This window comes from Labeo rohita, chromosome 6 (assembly GCF_022985175.1).
Source record: "Labeo rohita strain BAU-BD-2019 chromosome 6, IGBB_LRoh.1.0, whole genome shotgun sequence".
NCBI lineage: Eukaryota > Metazoa > Chordata > Actinopteri > Cypriniformes > Cyprinidae > Labeo > Labeo rohita.
Window position 1 is genome coordinate 17,114,835 of NC_066874.1, and position 27,045 is coordinate 17,141,879.

Sequence of the window (27,045 nt, forward strand, 5' to 3'; positions counted from 1 at the left end):
CAGTGCAAAAATATGACCGTTAGGCCAAATATTTTTAAACATGGCAACAACTATTAACTTTCCTTTGGTTTCAAATAAGCAGAAGCTACCAGATAAAGGCCTTTAAGGTCAACATGAAACAACATTCATACAACTTTCATGACTGTGATGAGATAGGATATTCAATGAAAAAAAACTGAATGTTTTCAAAGAACAAATCACATTTAGCAAAGAACGTTTTGTCACTTTTGTTGTTATGTTGACTTTGACAAACAGAACTTGGGGAGGCAACACAACTCTTAAAGGGCACCCAGAACTTCCTAGCATTGCTCATGTGGGGGTTGTCATTTACTGAGATACTTTCTGGAAGTATTAATAATTATTTCTCCAAATGTGCTTTCCTCTGTCCGAGCCTATAAATCCTTCACCGCTGGGGGGTTTCAGGGAGCTTTGGTCAGCACACATAAATAAACACGCACGCTTAGACACTTATTATACCCCTGCTGAAGCACCTGGGGCTTCCTGTGCCTCCCACACACCCATGTTGCTCATCTGTGGTGGGATTAAAATAAGTCTAGTTTACCTACAGTTGACAAGTTACTAATTAAAATACACAAGATTATTTACTGCCGATCCAAGTAGACGTTCCAAGTGTTGTTTTACTTAATTCATAGATGGCGTTTAGTTCCCTGTGCATGTAGTTCTGTTTTTGCCTGCGGTACATGGAAGTTCCATTAGTGATCCGTAGAGAGCATCACGTCTACTGAAGTAGTGGAAAATGGGCGCTGTATTATAGGATTTTTCTGCCCTTTGCTCAGCACACTGTATCAAATTTTCACTAGTGATGGTAGAGGAGATAATGGTTGACTGGAATGCCACCAAGCCTGAAACCACAGCCAGTATCAAGTAAAATCATTCCCCATTAAAGATGCCTTACAGCTGCTTCTAAAATAACAGGGCAAAGTATGGCACCATTGAAAGATTCTTGTGCTTTACCCGCATACTCACTCGACTTGAACATGTGCCCAAAGCAAGAAAAGAGGTTGAAGAAAGCTTTCAAGGCGAGCTGAAAGACGAGCAGGGAGCTGTTACAAAAGGAGACCATGAATAGAATAGAAATGACTGGCAGTAGTATTCTCATTTGTATGCTTGTCTATTTGAACTGCCACACTAAATGGGGGGTAGGCCCCTTTTCTCTGTTTGTGCTTTTTTTTTTTTTTTTTTGGTCATGACTCAACCTATTATTGAATTGTACACTAGTCTACGCTCTTTTCACACTTGTTTGAGACTTTTTCTAGTTTAGAATGTGTGGAAGACCGTTTAAAGTGTAAAATAAAATCTTCCTATTCAGTTAATAATGCAGTCACAGTGGTTTGAATTCTGGAAACTTAAATATTTATCTGAATTGGTTTCTGTCTTTCTTTTCTTGCAAGCTATAACACTGGTCAATATTTTAAAAACCCTAATTTTTCTTTTTATGGAGCATTAAAAATAAAGGAAATGGTTTGTGTACCAATATAACAAGAAGTTGTTGACCCTACTATTACCCAGAACCCTTAGAACAGTAGAAATATTCATAAGAGAAGATTCTAAAAATATAAATAAAAATATTACTTTCAGCTTTTCATTATTATTGGCAGTTGCCTTAGAGTTACCTTAAATTTAGGGTTTTTTAAACCTCTTAAAGGGCTAGTTTACCCAAAAATGGAAATTCTGTCATTAATTACTCATCCTCATGTCGGTCCAAACCTGTAAGACCAGTGTTTCCCCTAGGATTTCCATGTTTTTTTTTACTAAAATTAGGTGGGTAAACTTGTTGTAATATTTATTTATTTAGCATTTTATTGTTTTATTTAAATTTGCCAAAAATAGGAATATATAAACACCTACATTATACTCTACTAAAGTAATACAAGACTAATACATTTCTGTTACATGTTAAACATTACTTTTATTTTGACAGGTTGCCAGTTAGTTTTTGTGTGTATACACTATGATATGATGCTAATTTTCTCAAATGAAACGGTAAAATTCACATGAAGTGACTCTCACAGCAACTCTGGAGATTAAGTTCATGTGTTTATGTCGTCATATAATGAGACCCAAAGGCTGAAAACCACCTCACGTGTTCTTTAGTATTTGTCTAGTAAACAGAACCACGTCTCCGCCATTCATTCATACAGAGCCAAGCGGTACATGCAGGATTCATATCTAAACCGTCTTTTTGCATTTTAATATTTACAGACACTAGTCCATATTGCGATTCGAGTTAAGTGAGAGACCTACTTTTGCTTTATTCATCCAAAAAGTTACGAATTCTGTGGCATTCCGCACTATAGAGTAAATTCCATTTTTATGAATAGACTCCGCAATCCCGTCCGCGTATTCACGGAGAAATTGTAAACGTGTCCACGTTATAGACAGAAATGACATGCCGTTGTGTAAATAAGATAAATAACATAAGAATATTTTGTTTGTTTAATTAAAGGACAAGGTATAGACCTGTTCTATGGCAAAAGGTAACCTTACTTTTATTACTTCTGTTGTGATCTGGCGCTATATAGAAAATAAAGCTTTCTGATCCGACATAGACAGCAATGCAACTACCACATTCAAGGCCTAGAAAAGAAGTAAGGACATCATTAAAATATACCATGTGACGACAGGGATTCCGTCTTAATGATGCTATGAGAATACTTTTTGTGTGCAAAGAAAGCAAAAATAATGTCTGTATTCAACAATTTCTTCTTTGCCGTGTCAGTCTCTGCCACGCGTTCATCTCTTAGTTTATTGTGTGTTGGTCCCTCCATTGAAAGTCCATTATACCAAGACCATTATTCAGTCTGTTTACAAAGACATTGAAAATGATTGTTTAACACACAAGCATTTGTATGGCTCTTTAAGACAGATTCTGTTACTTTAAGTAATCAGACTTGTAATTCTCACCTGGTAGGCACTTAAACAAGCAAAGAAATCCCTTGCATTGAAGGAACGATCCAAGCCACATCTAGAGACCCTAATATCATAGAAGCTCTGACATGGACGCCTTTGATTTGAGTCAGTACCCTAAAAAATGCTGGGTTAAAACAACCAAATTTGAGTTATTTTGGTAACCTAGCGAGTTGGGTTAAATCTTTGTCCCAACATGCGGGGTTGTCTTAATTAACTCAAATATTCAAATTGCGCTGGCTACCAAACTCCTTGCATAAAGTTCAAGGCATTAATGTTTGCCTACGAAATCACCACTGGCTCTGCACCCCTTTACCTAAATTCATTACTTCAGACTTATGTGCCCTCTAGAAGCTTGCGTTCTGCAAGTGAACGGCGCATTATTGTGCCATCCCAAAAGAGACACTTTTACGGACTTTCACATTAAATATACCCTCCTGGTGGAATGACCTGCCCAACTCAATTCAAACAGCTGAGTCCTTAGCCATCTTCAAGAATTGGCTAAAAATACATCTCTTCCATCTTTGTTTGACCCTCTAACTCTAGCACTCTCTATTCTTAAAAAAAAAAAATGCCCTTTTAGACTTATACTCTATTCATTTACTTACTGCTTGTTTTCTTAAATAAATAAATGAATAAATAAATAACACTAGCTTCTCTGTTCTTTTTATTTATTATATCATTTAAAAAAACCTTTGTTACGTGTACTGCATTAGGCTAACTGAGACATGTCATAGCACTTACATGTTGTTACTCTTTTGTTGATTTTGATTACTTCCATTGTCCTCTTTCGTAAGTTGCTTTGGATAAAAGTGTCGACTAAATGTCTAAATGTGAATGTAAATGTACATATTAAAGGAAAATTACTATAGCTGGCTTAAAATGAACCAAAATAGGTTGGAAATTAAAAAGCAGACAGAATTACTAGAGGCAACAGTAATAAAACATTAATTAATAAGTGAAAACACCCATGGACAAAAATATTTGAATTATGCAGCATAGTTTTCAACTTTGCATACATTTTAACTCGTATAACAAGCATTTTAGAAATAAAAAATATAACATTTAAAAGTAGTATTTTAATTCAGGTTAAAGGGATCATCAGCAAAGTTCACTTTTTCGTGTCACACCAACAGAGGCCGCTCCCACGATAGTTGATTGACATGAGCATCTTACCTCGGACCAGCTGTCACAGTCCAGTAACCTCCATTGTTTCAGTGCTGGAGCAGGGATGTAAGACAAGAATATCTCAGATTGAGGTGTTGTGTTGCTTGATGTAATAATGAACATAGCGGTTGTCATTTACTCCTCACATCTGAGCCGCTGAAGATGCAGTGGATTACGTTTGTTTGTAAAGGGAATGCGCCTCCCAATTTACATATATTCGTCTGTGTTCGCGCGAATCATTCGTGACCCAGCTTCACTTACAGCAGAAGTGTTTATAAGGGTTTTTTTTTTTTTTTAAATGAATTTTAGGTTCTTGGTAGTTAGGAAGTTTAGCGGCTAAATGTGGCTAAAGTAAACAGGCTTGTCACTCCACAGAGAGAAGAGGGGGTGGGGTGAGCAGAGCTTATTTGCATTTAAAGGAACAACCCCTTAGAATGAGGTGATTTTTGCTCAGCTCATTTTCACAACGTAAAAAGGGTGTTGTTTTACACAACCACTGAGAATTTTTAACCAAAGAATATTATAGACTTTTCATTAAGACCCTAAAGAATCATATCAACTTGTGGAAAATGGGCATCCAATGACCCCTTTAGGCTGTTTTCTGTTATCCTTTTTAACTGAAATATTGGCGATTCTTTAGCCAGTGTATTGCTAAAATCTGGGCCGGCGCTATTCCCGGGGGAAATTGCGAACTCCAGACCGCCGCCGCCTCGCGTTTCAGTCGTAGCTGAAAGATGCCGTGACCGACTTCATAACCTGTCAATATACAAACAGTACAGAGGTTTGAAATCATATTTTAATAACGAATAAATGAATATAATGAATAAAATAAGTTTATTTCATCACGCGAAACGCGAGTCATTTAGCTGAAAGACATCTCGTTTTGCGTTGCATAAAAAAATCTTTTCCAGCACGTTAAAGACTTTCTAGATGGAATGAAACCGATACAAATCATAATTTCACTGAGGACGTCCACTAAATCAGTCACGCTGAGTACTCGCTGTCTCCTGAGGAGATTGAAAAGCCTGCGCTTCGACTGTAACCCAACAGCTACAGTGCCCGCGCTGGGTTAGTTTGTCACAGGGAGGGGGAGGGGTATAGTTTCAGCAGTCAGTGAGATTGACCCAGCCACTAACCCAACAGCTGGGCTACCCAAAAAACTACCCAACGCTGGAATAATAACCCAACATTATGACCCAACAGGAATAACCCATCAGTTGGGCTAAAAAACCCCCAGTGTTTTTTAGTGTAAGATATAGACCACCTGCAAAAAAAAAAAAAACACTCGAAAAACACAGTAACAATGCCGTGGCACTGTAGATGAGCACCACCTCTTTTCTCAGAAAATGTGGAAAACTAGCTGCTGATTATCATCACATGTGGATGAGAATATTTCTAGAATGTGAAGGAAACTCATTTGTTGTGTTAAACTTTTGTCTGATCTTTCTCCCTCTGAAAGACATTCCATTGCATTAAAAGACATGTTGGTCTATAGAACTCAGTGTTGATGTGTGAATTCATATATATGGTTTGTATATTTAAAGGGAGGGATTGGATAAAAGTTAATGAACTCAGATCTGTGTTTCATTTTAAATAGTCTGTCTGAATGCAGTCTGTTAGTGAAGCTGACAGTTGTTTTCTGAAGTGTGGAAAATCAGTTGTCTTTTATTTATTATGCTAGTGGTACCACAGACTATCAACACCAGCAGAACCTCTTTGAAATTTCGCAGGGTAGAATGTGTGTGTGGTAATTGCTGTTGATCCCACACTGGGCTGTGGTCCTTCAGAGGTCAGACCTCTGCTGGGAGACATTTTCTTCCTACACTTCACCATAGTTGGTTATTTTCACCAGCCGTCCAAGTTGTGACACCACTGCCATTTCCGCTGGGGCTACTGCCGTTCTGTCCCATCCCATCCCGTCCAGTTTAGTTTACAATGACAACTTGTTCATGTCAGCTCTATGAAAGGTAGCCTGGAAGTGCTACAGTCACATCTGAAAGTGTTTTTCTGTTCATTGCAGCGCTGAACTCTGGGTCCGCCTGTCTGCTAGTTTATCATTTACTTTTAGCCCACACCTGTTTGGTATTACACTGATTACCCTCCTGACCATCTGCGCTAAACTCTTACATTCGAGGGTCTCCAATATAGCAGCCATACTGATGTTCTTGATGATAATGAGACTCCAGATCTCCTTGTTTTGCATGTTCCACCACCCACTTTAGATTTGATTCGACCCTTCTTGCTCTTTTGGCTTCCACACCACTGTGTGAACACTGCATCCTGTGAACTTTGAACTAGGCGCATACATAGCTCCCCTTACAAGTGTCCACACATTCTGGCCTACTGGCTCATGTAGAAAGTGTGTGTGGCCACAATCATGTCCAATTCACCCTATTATTTAATATTTATGCTGGTGTATATCTTCATAGTTTTTTTTTTTTTTTTTTTTTTGGCTAGTTGTACACTATCAGTCAAAAGTTTTTGCACTGTAAGATTTTTAATGTAAATTTAGAAATTAATACTTTTGTTTAGCAAGGATGATGATGAAGACATTTATAATAATTTATAATATAAAGATTTCTATTTCAGATAAATGCTGTTCTTCTGAACTTTTTATTCATCAAAGAAACCTGAAAAGGCTGTTTTCAACAATAATAATAATAAAAAATGTTTTCTATTATTTCAAATGTACTTTTTGGTTCTCTGGTTATAGTCAGCAGTTTTATTTATTATTATTTTTTAAATTGATTTATTGATTTTATTTATTTATTTATTTTAAATATATTATTATTAATATATTTTATTTAATATTTGTTTTATTTTTTATTTTTTTGCCATCACTTAGCAACGTGACTGATGTGCACTACCATTTTTTTTTTTTTTTTTTTTTTTTTTTTTTTTAATGAAATCTGAGTGTTTTCTGACCCTGCATAGACAGCAACGCTCTTGTGAACACGCGTCAAAGACTGACAGGGTAGAGAAGTTTTCTTTGCGCAGGAACTGTATTCTCATAGTTTCATAAAATTAAGATTGAACCACAGATGTCACATGGACTTTTTTTGTCCCTACCTTGTACCTTTGAACGTGGTAGTTGCATTGCTGTCTATACAGAGTCAGAAAACACTCAGATTTCATAAAAAAAAATCTTAATTTGTGTTTCGAAGATGATTGAAGGTCTGACGGGTTTGGAATGACATGAGGAGGAGTAATTAATGACAGAATTTTTATTTTTGGGTAAACGACCCCTTTAAAAACATACATAAACAAGGAAAGTAAACTAACAAGTCTGCTTGTATACTGACGGTTTTATCTGCCTGTCGAGTTCTTACTTGGTTTGTTATGCTAGAACTTGATCGATACATAACACAGCCGCTCTCCCCTCCTTCCCACTCGTTCTCTGAGTTTGGCTGCAGTTATGTCCTGTGCACTGAGGGATTCAAGATAAATCGGACCATGAATACAGGAGCCTCTTTGTTCTACCTGTGCTTACCTCTTCTTCTGGCTCTCACTTTTTTGTTGTACCTTTCTGAAGACAGAAATGTGATCTCCAGAGGCCAAGAAATCCAAAACCGCAGGGCTATACCTTTGGCTGTGGGGAATGACATGGATGTAAATCACTGCCTTTTCATTCACTCATTGTCTGTAACTTCAGTTTCATTCTGTGTTGTGTGTTCAAAACAGAAAAGTCTTGTTGTGAGTTCTAGACCACATTTAAAAAACCACAAATTCTTACTATGTTTTGAAGTAGATACATCGTAAGTAGAACATTTTCATGATTTTCAAACCACCACAGAGTGGTATTTTTTTTCCCTAGGAGATATTGACACGTACACTGATTTATCTAAACATTTAAATCTAGCCTGTTCTCTTTGCATTTCCCAGTTCTGCCATGTCTTTTATGTCATCATCTTTTTTTTCTTTTTCACTGGCAAGCTTGAAGATGACTCTCATGTAGAGCTGGATCTTTGGCACACTCTTTGAGCAAGATCCACCGTCATAATGCTGTATCGACGGTTCGCCCCGTGGACATGTTTTCTCCGTGGTCTCTGCTTTTTCAGAGTGGAAGCAATTGAACCATGAAAGGGGTTTTGAAGCTACATAAAAAGACATTACAGAGCACTGCCGTGAGGGGGATGCAAAGATTTCATTTTGCAGCAAGCGGAAACCACTTTTTTTTTTTTTTTTTTTTTTTTTTTTTTTTACCAAGACTTATGGTTTACCACAGCTCTTTTGAAACAAACTTGTTACTTGAGCATAAAGAAAAGAGGTTAAAAATGGTCCCCACAGAGTCACAAATAAACAAGCTTGAAAACACAGGCTGCACATATGCTATAATAAACTCATTCTCCTAATCATCCTGTAATGGACCAGTTCTTCAAGGGTGGGAGCATGTTATGCCACACAGGAAACTGTTTTCAAACAACCTCCTGCTTTCTTTTTGAAACCTCTGGGCAGAGGCTTGAGCGCACTTGACCCATGAGCTTCAACACCCTGTTCATCCACTTTTGTGGGCTCAGTTTATAACTGGGCTAAGGCTTGTTTCTCCTGCGAATTCCTTTCTCAATATATCATCATTTTAGTGCCAGAGATTGAGAGAGAGAGAAGGAATTTCAATTAAGAAATGTCCTTTCTATCCATTTCTTTCAATAAAACTTTCAACTGCCTCTGCTCACTTAAGACCAGCCTCAGATGGCACAGATCATCCACAGCCTGTTCACTGACCATTTGATGCACATTACTTATAAAAATGGCAAGAGTTGGCTGAAATTCCCAGTTCCAATCTGGTTTAAAGTGACACAGATTTATTCAAAATTTTGATTTTTAGGGCCCGAGCACCGCTGGTGCTGGGACCCTATTGGAATTACTCAGATGATTCTTCTTCTCCAAAATGAATTGCATTTTTTGAGGGCCTAAATGTGCTTGAAAACTTATGAAACTTTGCACACAAGTGGTGAAAATTTACATTTGATATGGGTTTTGGAAAAATGGCTTGATAGCTCCACCTGTAAAATTTCAACAAAGTCGAGCTATGTTTCACATACATGTACAGAATTCGGTAGACACATGTAACACACCAATACCTACAAAAAAGTCTCCCAGTATGAAGTCGGAAACCCAACAGAAAGTCTGTTGTTTTAAATAAGTTTTGTGCCGTTTTTGCTATTTTCAGGTATTGTATTTAAATGAACTCCTCCTTGAGATTTAAACGGATCAACACCAAATTTGATCAGTGTGATCTAAAGCCCTTTGTGACGTTAAATAAAAGATCTTGAAAAGATCTTCAGTTTTCGTTGAAGGGCATGTCCGTGACAGCTTGACAAACTTCGATGTTTCGCCATGAAAAAGAAAGTTGTTATAATTCAGGCGTACAATGACCGATCTGCCCCAAAATAAACATGTTTGATAAGATTCCTGTTCTGAACACATACATACATACATACATACATACATACATACATACATACATACATACATATTCAGTAATAGTCATAGCGCCACCTGCTGGCAACAGGAAGTGGCATGTTTAACTCCTCAGAGATTTTATGACATCAACATTATATTTGGTCAGTCTAAACCAGGGGTGTCAAACTCAGTTCCTGGAGGGCCACAGCCCTGCACAGTTTAAATTCAACCCTAATTAAACACTCCTGATCCAGCTAATCAAGTCATTCAGGCTTGTTTGACAAATACATGGTTTGTGTGTTAGAGCAGGGTTGTAACTGAACTCTGCAGGGCTGCCGCCCTCCAGGACCGGAGTTTGACACCCCTGGTCTACACTAAAGGCCGATCTTGAGTTTTTGTTAAAGGATGTGTCTGTGGCGGACCGACAAAGTTTGATGTTTCGCCATGGGATTATAAGTTGTTGTAACTGCACACCGTCGATAAAAGTCCTGGCCTGAAGACATATAAAGGCCAGTATTCGGTTATAATCATAGCACCACCTCTTTGCAATGGGATATGTCATGTTTTGCACCAACTTAAACATACCATGTTTAATCTGCACCAAACTTAATATAATTTATAGTGCTGGCCTGAACATGCCAATATCCAGTTATAGTCATAGCACCACCACCTGGTAGCAAAAACTTTGGCACATTTAAATGACTTTGAACTATTCATTCTATATTTACCGCCACATATTGCCCACCGTTCGCTGTTTCCTAAAGCCACAGGGTGGTGGTGAACGTGGGTGTGAAGGCCCTTTTAATGCTGCTTGCAGCTTTAATAGATTTTATTATTTATTTTTAATCTATTTCAGATTAAATGGCAATGTGAATGATGATTGTTTGCTTTATGTCAGTCAGATGGGCTCTTCCTTTCTATGTGGCTATAGATTCATGACCAGAATAAGCTACAGTGAGCACCAGTTAGTCAGTGGTCTGGTTATGTGAGTCTACTCCTGAGAGTATCAAAGCGGTGTGGACAAAAGTAGGTCCAGACAGGTCACGTGGTGTAAGACATGGGAACGCTAATTAGTCTGAAGTCTTTGGGTATATCTGTAGTATAAGTCATGCCTCAGTAGTCTCTCACAGCTGGCTGATTTTATTTTCCTCTGTGCTTGGAGGATTATGTCAGTCGGAATATCTGTCTAAACTTTGAGGACTCCCGAATCTTGAATGTTTCTGCTTTGGTGGCCACACAGCCTGTTTGCTCCATAGGTGGGCAGCTTCATATCACTGTAAGGCTGATTTCTGTTAACTCACACTATCACTTACTGCTGCTAGCTGGTGCCGAATGTCTCTGTTTTGGCAGGAAAAGGTGAGATTTTTGGAGCTTAACATTGATTTTTGGTTAACACTTTTCTTGCTTTTCTGTTCTTTTTTCTTTTCATTTTTTTCTTGCTGAAGACATTCAGCAAGGATTCAATACATTAAGCGTCAGAATATATTTTTGTAATGTTACAAGACATTTTTATTTTTTTCAATAAAAAACCTTAAAACCTTCAATTCATTTAAAGAATCCTGGAAATAAGTGTCATGGTTTTCACAGAAAATATTAAGCAGTGCAAATGTACACTGAAACAAAGTTGTTCTGAGCATCAAATCTGCATTTTAGAATGACTTCTGAAGGATCATGTAGCACTAAAGTCTGGAGTAATGGCTGCTGAAAATTTAAGGTGTATTACACTAGAAAACAGATACTTAAAATTTTAGTAATTTTTATTTTTCTTTTTTTTGTAAAAACTGTATTTTGGATCAAATTGCACCTTAGTGAGAACAAGACTTTTCCAAAAACTTTGACCCCAAACTTTTGAGCAGTAGTGTATTATTGTTTATGTTGTCTCTAAGGGTGTACATCTAAATCATCTAAAAAAAATACTAGCCAAAAAAAAAAAAAATCATCCACTGTTGTTTGATAGGTATGTTTTAGAACGGATACTTGTGTTCCCATCCCCCTTATGTTTGAGCAGACCCCATGACAGACCGATAGGCTCCAGTCAGCCACAGCGGGGCCTTTCAGCCATGATAAGGTTTGCTCCGAGCCATGGTAAAAGATTCCAGCTGTCAATCAACTTCACACATCGCTGTGTCTCAAATGTGTGAAAATCAGCCTCCACTTTAGATTTTGGTCTTGTGTTCATCATCGCTGCCACTCTCCAGCTGTTCATTGGGGGCTGGATGCAGTATAACTTGGTTCGCAGGTGTGCTGTGCTGCCTGGCAAAAGGCTTTTCAGGTCGAGTCTCTCCCAGGAATGCAGCCGGGAAGGAAACGCTCTTTAGATTACAGCGTTGTTAGAAAATGGAGGCCAGGCAGGGGAGAGCAGAGTTGTTTTGCTTTGAGGGGTGAAGTCCTTAAACATAAACATACTACAGTTGAACGTTTTCCCTTCACTGTATGGTGGAGGTGGCAAGTGAGGATATTGTTCTTGGTATAAAGAATGAAAACCATTCCATGTGGTTCTAAATGGACAGGCTAGAGAGAGAGGAATGAACTGTGGTCAAAACTTGGGCGGCAGTCTTGGTAGTTCCATCAGTTTAATGGGAAACATTCTAGAATATCAGCATGAACACTTGAGCCGGTTATAAATCATATCCTCCTGATTGGAAATTGTAATCATATTTCAGTGGCTGTCATACCTGCCCTCTATGTTATAACGGATCCAGATTTTGCTCCAGATCCTGCAAGGAAGTTGAACCATGTCAGACAGTGGTTGTTCACCACACTGAAAGAATGTATTTTATGTATTGTTGCCATGGTTTCCTCTTGCACCATATACTTCCAGGCGCTGTGGAATACATTAAGCCTAAATGAGCACATAGAATGTTTTGATGGTGAAATGCAGAGTTCATGTCAAAGCAGGGATGGAGTCTGGCATTAAGAAACTATATTTTACTCCTCTCTTGAGGGAGGGTGGTTGTGTGAATGTTAAAGATGTTTAACTGTTTGAATTCCATCAGTCCTGATCAGCTTTATCATCCCTATTATTATCTCTTTTTCTCTGCAGGTCTTGATGCTGAGTTGTACTATGTGAGGGATGATGTGGTAAATCATTATGCCCTTTCCTTCATCCTGCCTGTGCCCAGTGACACTAACAGCCTACATTTCACATGGCACTCCAGCAGCAAGGTTAGCACTGTTCATGTATCCTATGTACACTACCATTCAACAGTTTGGTGTCAGTAATTTAATAATAATAAATAAAATCTTGGTTCCTAAAAAGGTCATGGTTTCCATAAAAATGTTAAAGAAGTCCACTTCCAGAACAAAGATTTACAGATAATGTACTCACCCCCTTGTCATCCTGGATGTTCATGTCTTTCTTTCTTTAGTCGTAAAGAAATAGTTTTTTGAGGAAAACATTTCAGCATTTTTCTTCATATAGTGGACTTCTATGGTGACCCGAGTTTGACCTTCCAAAATGCAGTTTTAATGCGGCTTCAAACGATCCCAAATGCAGTTGTAAATGATCCCAGCCAAGGATGAAGGGTCTTACCTAGCGAAATAATTGGTTATTTTCATAAAAATAATACAATTTATATACTTTTTAATGTCAAATGCTTGTCTTGTCTTGCTCTGCCTGAACTCTGTTTTTTTCCGGTTCATGACAGTAAGGGTATGTCGAAAACTCCCATCTCATGTTCTCAGAACTTCAAAATCATCCTATATTGCTGTTTTACCTTTTTTGTTGATGCCGTTTGATCTTCTTTGCATGTTTACTTTGCAAAGACTCTGTCGGTACTTCTGCAGCGATGTAGGATGATTTTGAAATGATTTTTGAAGTTGAGTGAGAAAATACGATTGGAGTTTTCGACATACCCTAACTGTCCTGAGCTAGAATACACAGAGTTTAGGCAGAGCAAGACAAGACAAGCGTTTGACATTTAAAAAGTTTATAAATTGCATTATTTTTATGAAAATAACCGATCGTTTCGCTTTTGGGATTGTTTGAAGCCACATCTAGCCCTTGTTACGCCAGTCACTTTTACATGTACGACCCAGACGTACATATCCAGCACGGATGGATCTCTGACTGCTGCAAAAGCAAAAAAACTCTTGATATTTTGAGAACAATTACAGAGGAATAACATAAAAAAGCATATTTTGTTACCTTTTGAAACTTAGAACAGTTCAAATTGAGCAGATGATTTTACCATCGCCGTTATCATCAAAGCACACTTTGACAGTACATTCAGCATCTGGCTCATATTCGCCACCTCAGTCATATTCACGAAACTGTCATTTTCAGTGACTTCAAATTCATTAGTTTTATCGTTGGCAGCTTATTCACCACATCCACCATCAAATGACAGTGACATTTATATTAAGTAATTTTTGCTTGTTAGTATGGCTGAACTGCATCATCCAAGGTCAGCAGCAAAGACACTGGTTAATAAAATCTGATTAAATACATAAAGGAAATTTGTTTTGTTTAACACATTTAATTATTGCAGGGTTGCGTCATATTCAGATTACATGGCTGTTTGAATCCAGATCTCCATATTTTCAGGATTAATCGTGCAGCTCTAATGTAAACACTGCAAAATGTTTTGCCAGAGTATCGTCACGAGATCTCGCGAGATCCGGCTGGTTTCGTGAGACACATCTGATCTCATCACATCCATATTATTATGTAACTCGTATTACTTGTAATGCGTTACCCACAACACTATCATCTTGGATGACAAGAGGGTGAGTACATTATCTGTAAAGTGTTGTTCTGGAAGTGGACTTCTCTAAGCAGCACAGCCATTTTCAAGTATGATAATATTTCTTAAACACCAAATCTGCATAATAGATTTTTTAAGGATCTTGAGATATTGAAGACTACTCAATTATGGCCAAAAAAAAGTATTTTCCAGGTCTGTAAAAGTATGGAATAAAGAAAGCAGAGTATGGAAAAATATTTGTGTTTCTAGACTTTTGCCCCATTTAATGATTGTTAAATATGACTGAATGAATTCAAGATGCACACTTTCATTATGCAAAATTCAGGTTATAAGCATTTTGGGTTTCTTCTCACTACATTCTTAGCACTGTATTACATGGCTTCAAGGACCTTTGCAATATACAGACTTTTGTTTGCGCACAAGAAACCCTTAAACTTAGCATATAGGACAATGCACACTGATCCACCTATTGTGCCTTCAGCTCATTTCAGTGTGGTTTTTTGGCCACACACTATGGCCCACACATTACTATGCAGACTATGAAATATGGCACACAGCCCTAACAAAAGCTAAATTTTAAACACTTTAACACAGAGGATGTGTTAAATTGGACATTAGGCCTTGATATTAGAGGTACTACCATAAGAAAAGCCAAATTTTGAGCAAGCAGGTCTTTAATTCATGCAGTGATGCACAAAGGAAATAGGTTATATAAAACTAGAAATTGTAATGCGTAAGCATGCAAAAAAAAAAAAAAATTCCCATGCGCATGTGAATAGTTTCTCGAGGGCACAAAAAAAGTTTCTTGTGTACATGTGAAGTCTGTATTTTGTATTTATTTTTTTATCATTTGTTATTTTAGGGACTCTGTATGTTGTTACTTTGGGAAAATAAATAATATATCAAATACTTTATTCAAATATTAAATAAAAATATATTTAAAAAAACATAAAAAAATATTCAGTAAACAATAAAAATATTTACAGATTGACTCTACTATATACCAAATATAAATCTGAAAATAATGCTCTTTGAACCATTTACGTTAAATATGGTATAAAAAAAAATACTGAGAGATTTGGAAATTTGGAAATGGAAACAGCGTAGGAACCCTGGACCCTGGATCACAAAACCAGTCATAAGGGTCAATTTTTAAATTGAGATTTATACATCAAAGCTAAATAAAGAAGCTTTCCATTAATGTATGCATTTTTGAGGATATGACAATGTTTGGTTAAGATACAACTATATCTGGAATCAAAGGATGCAAAATAATCAAAAGTTTGAGAAAATTGCCTTTAACATAACATAATCTTTGCCTAATATCCTAATGATTTTTGGCATAAAAGAAAAATGTGTCATTTTAATCCATACAATGTATTTTTGGCTATTGCTACAAATATACCTGTGCTACTAAAGACTGGTTTTGTGGTCCAGGGTCACATAAGAGTGATATATTTAAATATATATATTATATCAAATATATATTTTCTGTAAATAAGGTTGCTATGACATCTACAATTTAGGGACCAGTGAAATTTCACAATTCTCATTACCTCAGTCATATTAGACATATTAGACAAATACAACAGGGAAAAAAAGATACAAATGAAACAAAGTGTTTTGTTTTTATGCAAGTCTAAAGTATTTAGAAATTGAATAATCGAATGTAAATTAAAACAGCATAGTTTTCACTGTAAAAATTAAACTTTCTTTGTTTTTTATAAAAAGCTGAAAAAGTCCTTCAGTGAGTGATTTTTTTTTTTTTTTTTTTTTTTTTTTTTTCTCTCTATTTTATTGTTTGATTAATATTAAGCACACAGTCGACAGCAGAAATAGCTTGTTGTCACTTTAAGAGCCGCATGGATCCAATTTACTGTTATGCACATATTTTCATTCTCAACTGTTTATGTTCACTTAAAACATAACCGACAAGAGTTTGTGAATTATCACCAAGCGAAACATTTTGACACATTTTTGTGTGTATTTGACCATTTATGCACGCACCTTAAGCTAAAAGATAAAAGATTTAAGTGTCTGTGTTATGTTCTGCTTCTTAACGCATGCACAGAAATCCACCAGTGCAAGTTCTCTTTTGCGCTTTTAAAAACATGAATAAATCTAATCAACTTTAATAAATCAAGCACGTCCCATTTAGCAAAAGTCATGTTACATAATTATACTGAGTTGCATGTAAAAAATTTGGCTTTTACGGAGGAGCAAAAGTGCATTGCTAGAAAGGGGGGGCGGAATGGGACTCAATAACCGTTTTATCTCTGTTTTCATAATCGTTGGAGGGCGAAATGGAAACTGTATTTTGATTAATTGCACCGCTCTACTGAAGACTGAAGTAATAGAAGCTTTGCCATCACATGAATTACATTAAAAAATATTAAAAATAGAAATGTGTTATTAAACTGTAATAATATTCACTATATTACTGTTGTTACTGTATTTTTTGATGAATGCAGCCTGTGTAATGGACTTCTTTCTTTATTATATCTCTCTAATCCTTGTCTTCCGTTTAGGTGGATTACAGGTTAGGGTTTCAAGTGGAAAACACTTCAGCCATGGATCAACCTCAGAGCAACATCTCTGTTCAGGGGGAGGTCCCGCGCAGTCGTTCAGGTGAGTGAAACATTTCTCTCTCTCTCTCTCTTTTTTTTTTCCCCTGTCATACCATGTTGTATTTTCAAGGGAAAAGATGCTGTTGATATCTAAAATAGAGATCGACCGATATATCAATTTACCGATATTTTAACATTTTACCATAATCGGTTATCGGTTTTGTAATATCGGGTCGCCGCCAATGTAATATCGGGTGTTTTGAGAATTGCGCGCATACAGTGCGCCTGAGGGGAGACCCGTTCACTCACCGGGTTGATGCTTTGGCCACCGCATTTTAACTTTTAACAGTTTAAAACACCCTCAATTATATTAACATTTACTATATAACCATTATTTTTCTAATACACTTCTAAATATATACAACTCTATGGAAATTATTTATTATCTTTGTCAGCAATCACAGTTTGAGTATACTTCTGTCAGCAGACATTTCAGAATAGAACGACGAAAACAATATTAGTAATTCTGATATAACATGCCAGTTGAGAAATACGATAAAATACGATGTTTTGTTTGTTATATTCCAATATTTCAGAGAATATTATTCAGTGAATTAACATTATCCAGTGAATTCTTCACTCTTTAGCCTATTAAACAGCTTATAAACTATAGTGTAAAACAAAGTTGATATGACTCCTGTCCTTTATTTATTTTCTCCATTTGAAAACATTCTACATTTATTTTGCTTATTAGTGTTGCAGCTGATGCGTTTTATAAAAAAAATGTTTTTATTGTTATAATATGAAGATTAAATTTAACCTGAAAGACTGCTAATTTTCAACACTTTTTTTGAAACATTTCAAGCGTCAAGACGCACACTGATCCACAAATGCATAGACTCCACCCACCTTCTACTTAAGCCAATCAGATACCGGCCACTTGGGGCTGACCAATCGTTGCATGTTCTCGCTCCAACCAATCACGTTTTGCCTTACAATCAGTGCGGGACCAGCCGTAATTCAGGACAATTAACCAGTCTCTTCAAAATGGACGACTAGAACAGTGGTGCTCATCACAGCATTATTGTAATAATATGTAAAATAAAACAAGTAATGTTATGTGTAATGTAATCAGTGTTTCATGTATCACTGAGTCGATGCGTGTTTTGACCGTGAGTGTGTTTAGCAAACTGGTATTCTACGGTGACCGGGAGGGGAGGTCTTCGGTTCACTTAGTTTTGTCGTGGCCACGACATATAAACTCGTGAGAACGTGATAATATAACACAGCCACGAGATATTAATTTGTGGGAACGTCATATTATGTCGTGGCCACGAGAACGTTTTGTCGAGGTAACGACATACTTTTTAAGATGACTGAAAGGAGGAAAAACCAAAGTGAAGTATGGACTTCACTCACTGATTTACTTTATAACAGTAAATAAATATCGGTTCTGCATATTGGTTATCGGGCACGTAATTATGCAAATAATCGGTATCGGTTATAAAAAAAAAAAAATCAATATCGGTTGATCACTAATCTAAAACAATACATTTTTTCAAAAAAAAAAAAAAAAAAAAAATGTGACTCATTACTCACATGTAAAAATGACCTGTTAACTAGTGGTAAAATTATTCTTATCAGACTTTTATTGGTTTTTTAAAAAATGTATTGTTTTAGATTAGTGATCAACCAATATTGATTTTTTTTTTTTTTATAACCGATACCGATACCGATTATTTGCATAATTACGTGCCCGATAACCAATATGCAGAACCGATCTTATCTTTATCACCACTTAAAGGAGTAGTTCGCTTCCAGAACAAAAATTTACAGATAATGTGTCATCCAAGATGTTCATGCTTTCTTTCTTCAGTCATAAAGAAATTGTTTTTGAGGAAAACATTTCAGGAATTATCTCCATATAGTGGACTTCAATATGGCCCATGAGTTTAAACGTCCAAAATGCAGTTTAAATGCAGCTTCAAAGGGCTTTAAATGATCCCAGCCGAGGAAGAAGGGTCTTAACTAACGGAACGATCAGTCATTTTCTAAAAAAAAGTTTTACGTTATTTTGTAAAGGGCGTTTGACCGTCTTTGCCATGCTAAATTTGTAAACATTGGGTTGGTACTTCTGCAGCGATGGGAATTTTTTTTTTTTTTTTGTAAGGAGAGATGTGAAAATCTCTCTTCCTTTACACTGCAGCTGAAGCACCGAAGCTGATCAGCCTATATGATTAAAGATTTTGGGCGCTTGCAAACGGAGTATTTTGCTAAGTGACTAGTAGAGGAAGAATCCTGAACCAGTACTTTTTGTATTTGGTGTTGCATAACCACCATAGTGAATACAAAATCTAAATTGGCTCTTTGACACCATAACAATACTGTTTGCACCACCTACTGTCAGAGAGTTATTTTGTGTTTTGTGTGAACAACCCTTTCATTGGCCTTCTCATGTAGTTTAGTAGGGATCAGGCGAACGCTAATGCGCCATCACAAAAGGGAGAGCAGCTTGTACCCTTTCAAAGAGTTTAAAATAAGGCCCTGCACTGATTGTTTACTTGAATATCTAGTATAATCAAATTTGGTCTTCCAGTAAGTATTTTTTCTGTGTGCCATTCCAGTGTTCAGAGTGGACCTTTTCTGCTCTGGAAAGGCTGATGGAGAGGCTGTGCTAACCGTGCAGTTGAACCTGACTATACCAGCCAACAACTTCACAGTGCTCAACTTCAAACGCAGGAAAATGTGTTACCGAAGTAAGATCTTTTGATACACATTTATCTTATTTCCTGCAATCCAAGTGTTTCTGAAGATCTGTGCATGTTTGTGTTTTTTTTTTTTGTCTGTAAGTATGCTGTAGGTTTTTTGTGTTTTGGCAGATTGTGTGTCAAGTTTCACATTGCTAGAGACTGCAAAGATGATAATAACACAAGCTTTCTGTCATATGCTTCCCCAGAGGAAATAGCCAGTGAATTTATTCTCTCCTTATTTGAAGCACATGAGCCAAATTAGCTGCTAGAGAAGAAAAAGAGTTTGTGTATGCCCCAATTTCCTCTCCTTGGTGGAATAACTGGGTCAGCGTGTGTATGTGGCGCTCAAGAAGATATTGTGTGTCTTACACTTTGTGTGGAAAGAAGTGAGGTTTTTACTGCCCTGGCAACAATTTACAAACCAAACATAAATGAGACCACAATTAACCAGTTCATGTTTGCATGAATCTCACGTTATCAAGACGATGTCAGATTTCACCCCAAAATCAAGTGTTATTTTGCTTAAAGGAAAATATTGTTCTCAATATTGTAATCTAAGAAAATAATCACATTGAAGTGTAAACAAGAGTTGCTTTTATATCATTTGCATTACCTTTGAGTTGCATCAGAATCAGCATGAATTATTGTATTATAGTATCTTTTTTTGTGTAATTTAAATATAGTGCGATTATAATGAGAATTACAAATAATGAGAATGAAAGGCCATTTGCTTCCTTCTGGTGGGCAACATTCATATGAAACAGTTAACTGTTGTATGTATTACACTTTGCTGATTCCCTCATTGTTTTACAGGAATTGAGCAGCCAGAGCCCCCTAAAATTCTGCCATTCCCGAACACAACTATACAGAGAATAGACCGTGAGTATCTGCGATTTTTATTATTTGGCCTTTTTAATAAATGTGGTTCTACAATGAGACAATCTTCACTCTGCTTCTGTAAACTCCTTTTTTCTCTTTTGATCTTAGCGAGCAGTTCAAATGCTCCCACCACATCCACGCGAGTTTTCTACATCAGTGTGTGTGTGTGCTGCATCGTCATCTTCCTGGTAGCCATCATCCTTGCTGTGTTACACCTCCACAGTATGAAGAGAGTGGAAATGGATGACAGGTGTGTGTGTGTATATGCATGCACTTTTGGTTTAACTGCACCAACTGCAGTCTTCAACTTAGTACTTTAGAGCAAATTTGATTTGATATCTTTTTTTTTTTTTTTTTTTTTTTTTTTTTTTCCAATTCCCTGATATATATGGGCCATTCTACAGAATTGGTTAAAAATCAGAAAGTGGAAACTGCTTGAAAAACAAAATTTGTATGTATGCAAATTATATAATATCCAAGGTACACATTTCTAGTAATTGTGCAGTTAATTATCATATTGTATTTTCGAAAGTTTTGAAATACCAAATTTGTTACTATCGAAACACAGTAATGTATATTTTAATTAGAAGGGTTCTATTGACCTATTAGGATTTTGCTTGCATCTACATTGTAAATATATTTTTTGCTATTTTAGTAAAAAGTTTTAGAGGTAAATCAGTAACAGTTACAATTTTAACAATATTTCAAGTGTGATTTTTATGCAATTTGTTGTATTTTGAATCTAATCTTTCTTTGAAATCAGTATGATCAACTTTATGACTTTTACAAAGTTAACAATTAATTGTTTGATATACATTGAACTAAACACTATCATAACATCTTTGTTGATAATTCAATATGCTTTATTTTTGACAAAATATCCCATGTTTCGGTCGCGACTGGACATTTTCGGTAGAGACAGTAATGCTTTGATAGCGACCACATCACATTACAAAATTTCTCACTAAAACACTACTAAAACATATTGAAATACTAAAAACTTGCATAATTGTTCTAAAATTGTTTATTTTCCCCAAATAAAGGATTATATATTTCTTTTATCACTTCTGAAACAATGATGACATGTTTCAGTCATGACTGTTACGGTAGTGCCAATTTTAGGTACGTTTGAGCCCAGCTCAAAGATGCTAATCAGCACATGGCTAGCTAGCACAGTTCTGAACAATTGTAAACACACAAAAACTAAATTTTATGGAATAACACCTAAAAAACAGTGATGTCACAACCGAAACGTCACCAAATGTTTCGGTCGTGACTGTTTTGGTAGTGACAATTTTAGATACTTTTGAGCCTATTAACAAAGATGCTAATTAGAACATGGTTAGTTAGCACAGTTCTGAACAGTTGTACACATAAAAACTACGTTATTAAAAAAAAAACCTAAAAAAGTTTGCTTAATTACAGAAAAGAAGTGTTTGGTAGTGACGTTCCTTAAAGTTGCACAGATTTTTTAGACTTTTGAACACATTCACCTCAAAATAACCCATATGCTCACACTTTGTAGATATGAGAGAAGGGTGCACAGAAATATTTCCTGACCATAAATGTAGGGATGCAGTTAAAATCAGTCTCAACCAGTGGACTAAAACATATACTGTTTTGGTAGTGACATGAAAATGGGGTACACGTTTTTTTTTTTTTTTTTTACATAAAGGTTAATGATTTACAAAGAAAATATAAGCTGCATATTTTTTAATAATATAAACTTATGATTATTTTATTTATTTATTTTTTATTTTTTTTTAAATGTGTTTTTTTTGTGGGTTTGTCAGAAGACAGGAGGAAAAAAATCTTATCTCCAACTAATTTCATACCAGAGCAGGGTAGTTTAATTGTGTTTTTCTGAAATTGAATTAGACATCAGTACAAAGAACTGTCTTTTTCGGCATTATATAAGGTTAGTAGATTAGATTTTATCTGCTGCTATTTACAAGAAGAGACAGAGCTCCGTTTATCATCTATAACATATCAACCTCAGAACAAGAATGTGCTCAGACTCCATTTTCTATTGGTGGATTGTTTTTGCTCCACAGCCCAAGTAGTAGACCAGAAGAAACCAGAACTGTTTAATAATGATGATGATGATGATGATGATGAGTCAGTGACATTAGATCATGATTAGGTTCAATGAGTTTCAGGAGGCAGGTTAAACCTGCAGCATATTAGGTCTTTCTCCAGAGGCCTCAGTGTTTAACCTTTAGAGTTGGAGTCTAATGGCTTTAATTAGGACAATTACGCAGCACTTAGTTTTTAAATGCACTGGGAGTTCAGGGCCAGGTAAAACCCTACACCTTATGAAAAAACAGATGATTTAATCATAAAAGAGGCTGTGAAGTCAGTCATTTCAAAATGAAAGACTGGTCTGTTTTAGTAAAAGGATTTGAGGTTATTATTGTAAGTCCTAATATAAGCCAAAGTATCTTTGTGTTTTAATTCCTAAGGTAATGAATTTCCTCTCTCTAAATCTTTTAGTGTCAGCGACAGTGGAAGCTCCCAGGGTCTGTCTCAGCCTTCCACCCAGACCACCCAGTACCTGAGGGCAGACACCCCCAACAACGCTACACCTGTCACCAGTAAGACTACGACCACACCGTGTCTCTCACCCCTGACCTCAGATCAGCAACTCTCTTAAACATCTCAACCATCTGCCGTAACCATCTGCACTCCTCTTCCATGTTTAAAATGTCAGCAACCCGTCTCTCGACCAGGAGAAGTAGCTCAAAGAGCAGATAAACACCACCAGGATGCCCTTGCTCCCCACGGCTAAGACAGCCGCTTGTTAAATTGTTCTAAACTTCACACCTCTGGCTGCATCTCGTCTTGTCCTGTTCACACCAAATGTGCATTCCTTTAGAAATGAGAAAATTGGAAACGAATGATCAAATTAGCTAAACTGGAATCAGAAGGTTGGAATAAACAGGCACACGCATTCTCCCTTCACATTTTTGCCCTTAAGTGTAGTCCTGCATTGACTCCAGCATTAATTGTTTTTGTGTGATCGGAATAAGTACAGATGTTTCTTTCATATCCATACTTGTGAAGTCGTCATGTCCCCATTACAATGGTAGGGCCCTATGATTTCCCCAATGCGGAAAACGCAGGCGGAATCACGGAATCCAGTCATAAAAGTGGAATTTATTGTATAATGCGGAATGTCACGGATGGATTTAATGGATAAATCAAAAGTAGGTCAGTACACTTCAATCAAAACGCAATATGGACTAGTGTCTGTGAATATTAAGCCACAAAAATACTATTTAAATATAAATCCTGCATGTTCTGCGTGTCTCTGTGTGAATGAATGGCACAGATATACATTTTTGTTGACTTCACACTAGCTCGAATGCGATAGGGACGGTTTTAGCCTTCGCAGCCTCAAAATATGAGTACGTGAACACAAACACCATCTCCAGAGCTGCTGTGAGAGTCATTTAGTGGGCATTTTACCGTTTTATTTGAGAAAAACTGTCGTCATATCATATACAAACAGAAACTTAAAGGAAAAGTTCACTTCCAGAACAAAAATTTATGGATAATTTACTCTCACTCCCTTATCCAAGATGTTCATGTTTTTCTTTAGTCATAAAGAAATAGTTTTTTGAGGGAAAACATTTCAGGATTTCTCTCCATGTAGTGGACATTGGTGCCCCCCGAGTTTGAACTTGTAATGTAGTTTAAATGAAGCTTCAAAGGGCTCTAAACGATCCCAGCCAAGGAAGAAGCTCTGCTTGAACTCTGTGTATTACGGTTTATGACATTCCCATCTCATTTTCTTCTCCAACTTTAAAAATGTCCTACATCGCGGTTTTACCTTTTTTTTGTAAAGGGCGTTTGATCATCTTTGCACGTTCACTTTGTAAACACTGGGTTGGTACTGCAGCGATGTAGGGTGATTTTGCAGTTGGAGGATAAAATGGGATGGGAGTTTTCTACATACCCTAATTATTGATCCGGAATACGCAGAGTTCATGCAAAGCTTTTTTTTTTTTTTTAGAAAATAACTGATCATTTTACTAGGTAAGACCCTTCTTCTTCGGCTGGGATTGTTAAAAGCCCTTTGAAACTGCATTTAAACTGCATTTTGGAAGTTCAAACTCGGGGGCACCATAGAGGACCACTATATGGAGAGAAATCCTGAAATGTTTTCCTCAAACATAATTTCTTTATGTCTGAAGAAGAAAGACATGAACATCTGGGATGACAAAAGTGTGAGTAAATTATCTGTAAATTTTTGTTCTGGAAGTGAACTTCTCACTGAACTTCTCCTAGGTCTTCACAGCAACCCGTCAAAATAAAGATTTGGTTTTACTTAAAGAAACTGTGACAGAAATATATTACTTAATGTAGTGATAGTACTATTACTACTAATAAAAGTATTAATAGAACATTATTTTTAAATTAATATTTAGCAGAAAAATTATTTGCCAGAATTTATTTAGCAGAAAAATGTAATGCACAACAGAGTATTTCAGCAAAAAAAAAAAAAAAAATAATAATAATAATAATAAATTGTTTAAAAAATCAATTAATTAAAGATGCTTTGCGATTAAAATGGAATCTAGAAAATGAATGGACAACAGAATTTGATACAAAATAAAACTGAATTTGAGAAAAAAAATGTAAAAGGCCCGTGAATGTAATTTTTGTTAAACTTTTAATAGATTGCTGTTAAATATTGTAAGTTTTATGGTTTCAATTAATTAGACATGCTTTTTGATTAATAAAATGTAATTTAACCTTTATGTAGAGACAAAAAAATGAAAACAGAAAAAAAAAAAACCTAAATGGAAAAAATGTAAATGGAAAAAATAGAAAAAATGGAATTTGGGAAAAAATAAAACTGATTTCATAGGGCCCTACAATAGTGCAAAAGCCATATGTCTATCTTGTAGTATTTGCTCAGTCCATCGCTGTCATTTACTAGTGCCATCTCGGAGGCATTTCTTCACACTTAGGATGTTGACCATGAGAAGCCAACCACCTCCACCCCTTTTCCAACTTAGGACGCAAATAAGACCAAATCAACAGGAAGTTTCCACTCTTTTAAAACACGGCCACTGTTTTCATAGTGGGTGAGTTTCTCCTTTCCCTCAAATGACCGGATTGGGCTAAAATTAGAGGTTTTCAGGCAGAACTGAAAGGCGGGTTGATAACCTCCCTTCAGCTTCCCATTAGTTAAAGCTTGCCAGGTGATCCCATGAGTCTTATTCACAGTGGCCCCAGAAAATATTTAAACACTTAAGTCGCAAAATAAATGTCTTTGTCTTTTAATTAGATATGGAAATCAAATGGCGCAAGACCTTTTTTTTTTTTTTTTTTTTTTTTTTTTTTTTTTTTTTTAAAAAAGAACAAACATCGTTTGATTCAGCCAAGTAATGCATTTTTATTTTAACCAATGCTTGTCACTCTCTGCGTCCGATTGTACCTACTTTGCTACAGAATGCAAAAAGCAAGGTCAAATTAGTAAAATATCCAATCACAAACCATTCATAAAAACAATTAGTAAATGACAGGAAATGGAATGTCTGCATTGTTTTCATACATACGTACATGCATAAAGTAAGAAAGTAAGTTCATCAGATGCAGTATATACTCAATAGTAAGCGTTTTCAGATGCAGCTAAGAACTTTGGTGTCAGCAGTTTTGGGCGATATTTTAGCAAATGCGCTCCCTCAAAGACAATCATGTTTTATTTTCGTAAACCAGTGTGGATAGTTGATGGTGGAGATATCTGCTCCATTTTGCCCAGGCTGTGTACTCACATTGTGTGTAGCGCCTCCTAGTGGTCTTACATGCTTGGTGCACTGTTTCATGCTTATACCATGTGTTTTCTTGTCTCACTTTTGTTCTTGTGTGTGGAATAGCTCAGGCACTATCTACCTGCTATGATTATCCATCCTTCATATACCTCCATCTTTCTTTTTTTTGTTTTCTCTCTCACTCTGTCCTCCCTCCACCCCTTCCTCTTTCTATCAGATGCTCATACTGGCTCTGCACCCATGCTCCAACTTGCAGGCGCCTCCTTCCCTCACCCTGGTGCCCCCTCGCACGAAACCAAAAGTAAGTTCTGCTGCTGTCTAGCAGATAGAGAGAGCAACAGGGAATCATAAATTAATCATGTTCACTAACCTTCTACCTTTAACCTGGTTTCTTCTTCACCATCACCATTGTTTTTGTTCTTATTGGTGTTCATGGAGCTTGTTCATCAGTTCACACTGTAGTGCAAAGAGAAGACGTGTTCTCAGTTGCATGATGAGAAGAAAAATATAAGGCCCTGTGATTTCCGTGATGCGGAGAACGTGGACTGAATCACGGAATCCAGTCATAAAAACGGAACTTGCAGTTTAAAGCAGAATGTCATGGAATTTGTCAAAGTTAGGATGAATTAATCAAACGTAGGTCATTAGACTTAAAGGAGAAGTCCACTTCCAAAACAAGGATTCACCCCCTTGTCATTCAAGATGTTCATGCCTTTCTTTCTTCAATTGTAAAGAAATAGTTTTTTGATTTTCCTTTTTCTCCATATAATGGACTGATATAGTGCCCCGATTTTGAACTTCCAAAATGCAGGTTAAATGCGGCTTCAAACAATCCCAAATGCGGTTGTAAACTGAGAAAGAAGGG

General features: G+C 36.4%; 1 protein-coding gene across 2 annotated transcripts in view; it reads left to right on the forward strand.

Moving 5' to 3' along the window:
- Positions 1-27,045, forward strand: part of ryk (receptor like tyrosine kinase) — a 67,978-nt gene that overhangs the window by 13,803 nt on the left and 27,130 nt on the right. The window contains exons 2-8 of one of the 2 annotated variants that reach the window (XM_051112850.1): positions 12,542-12,663; positions 16,733-16,832; positions 19,396-19,527; positions 20,335-20,400; positions 20,509-20,650; positions 22,894-22,994; positions 26,398-26,481. In XM_051112850.1, coding sequence (XP_050968807.1) covers positions 12,542-12,663; positions 16,733-16,832; positions 19,396-19,527; positions 20,335-20,400; positions 20,509-20,650; positions 22,894-22,994; positions 26,398-26,481 — 747 coding nt within the window. The remainder of the gene's footprint in view (positions 1-12,541; positions 12,664-16,732; positions 16,833-19,395; positions 19,528-20,334; positions 20,401-20,508; positions 20,651-22,893; positions 22,995-26,397; positions 26,482-27,045) is intronic. The other variant, XM_051112851.1, reaches the window with a different exon arrangement.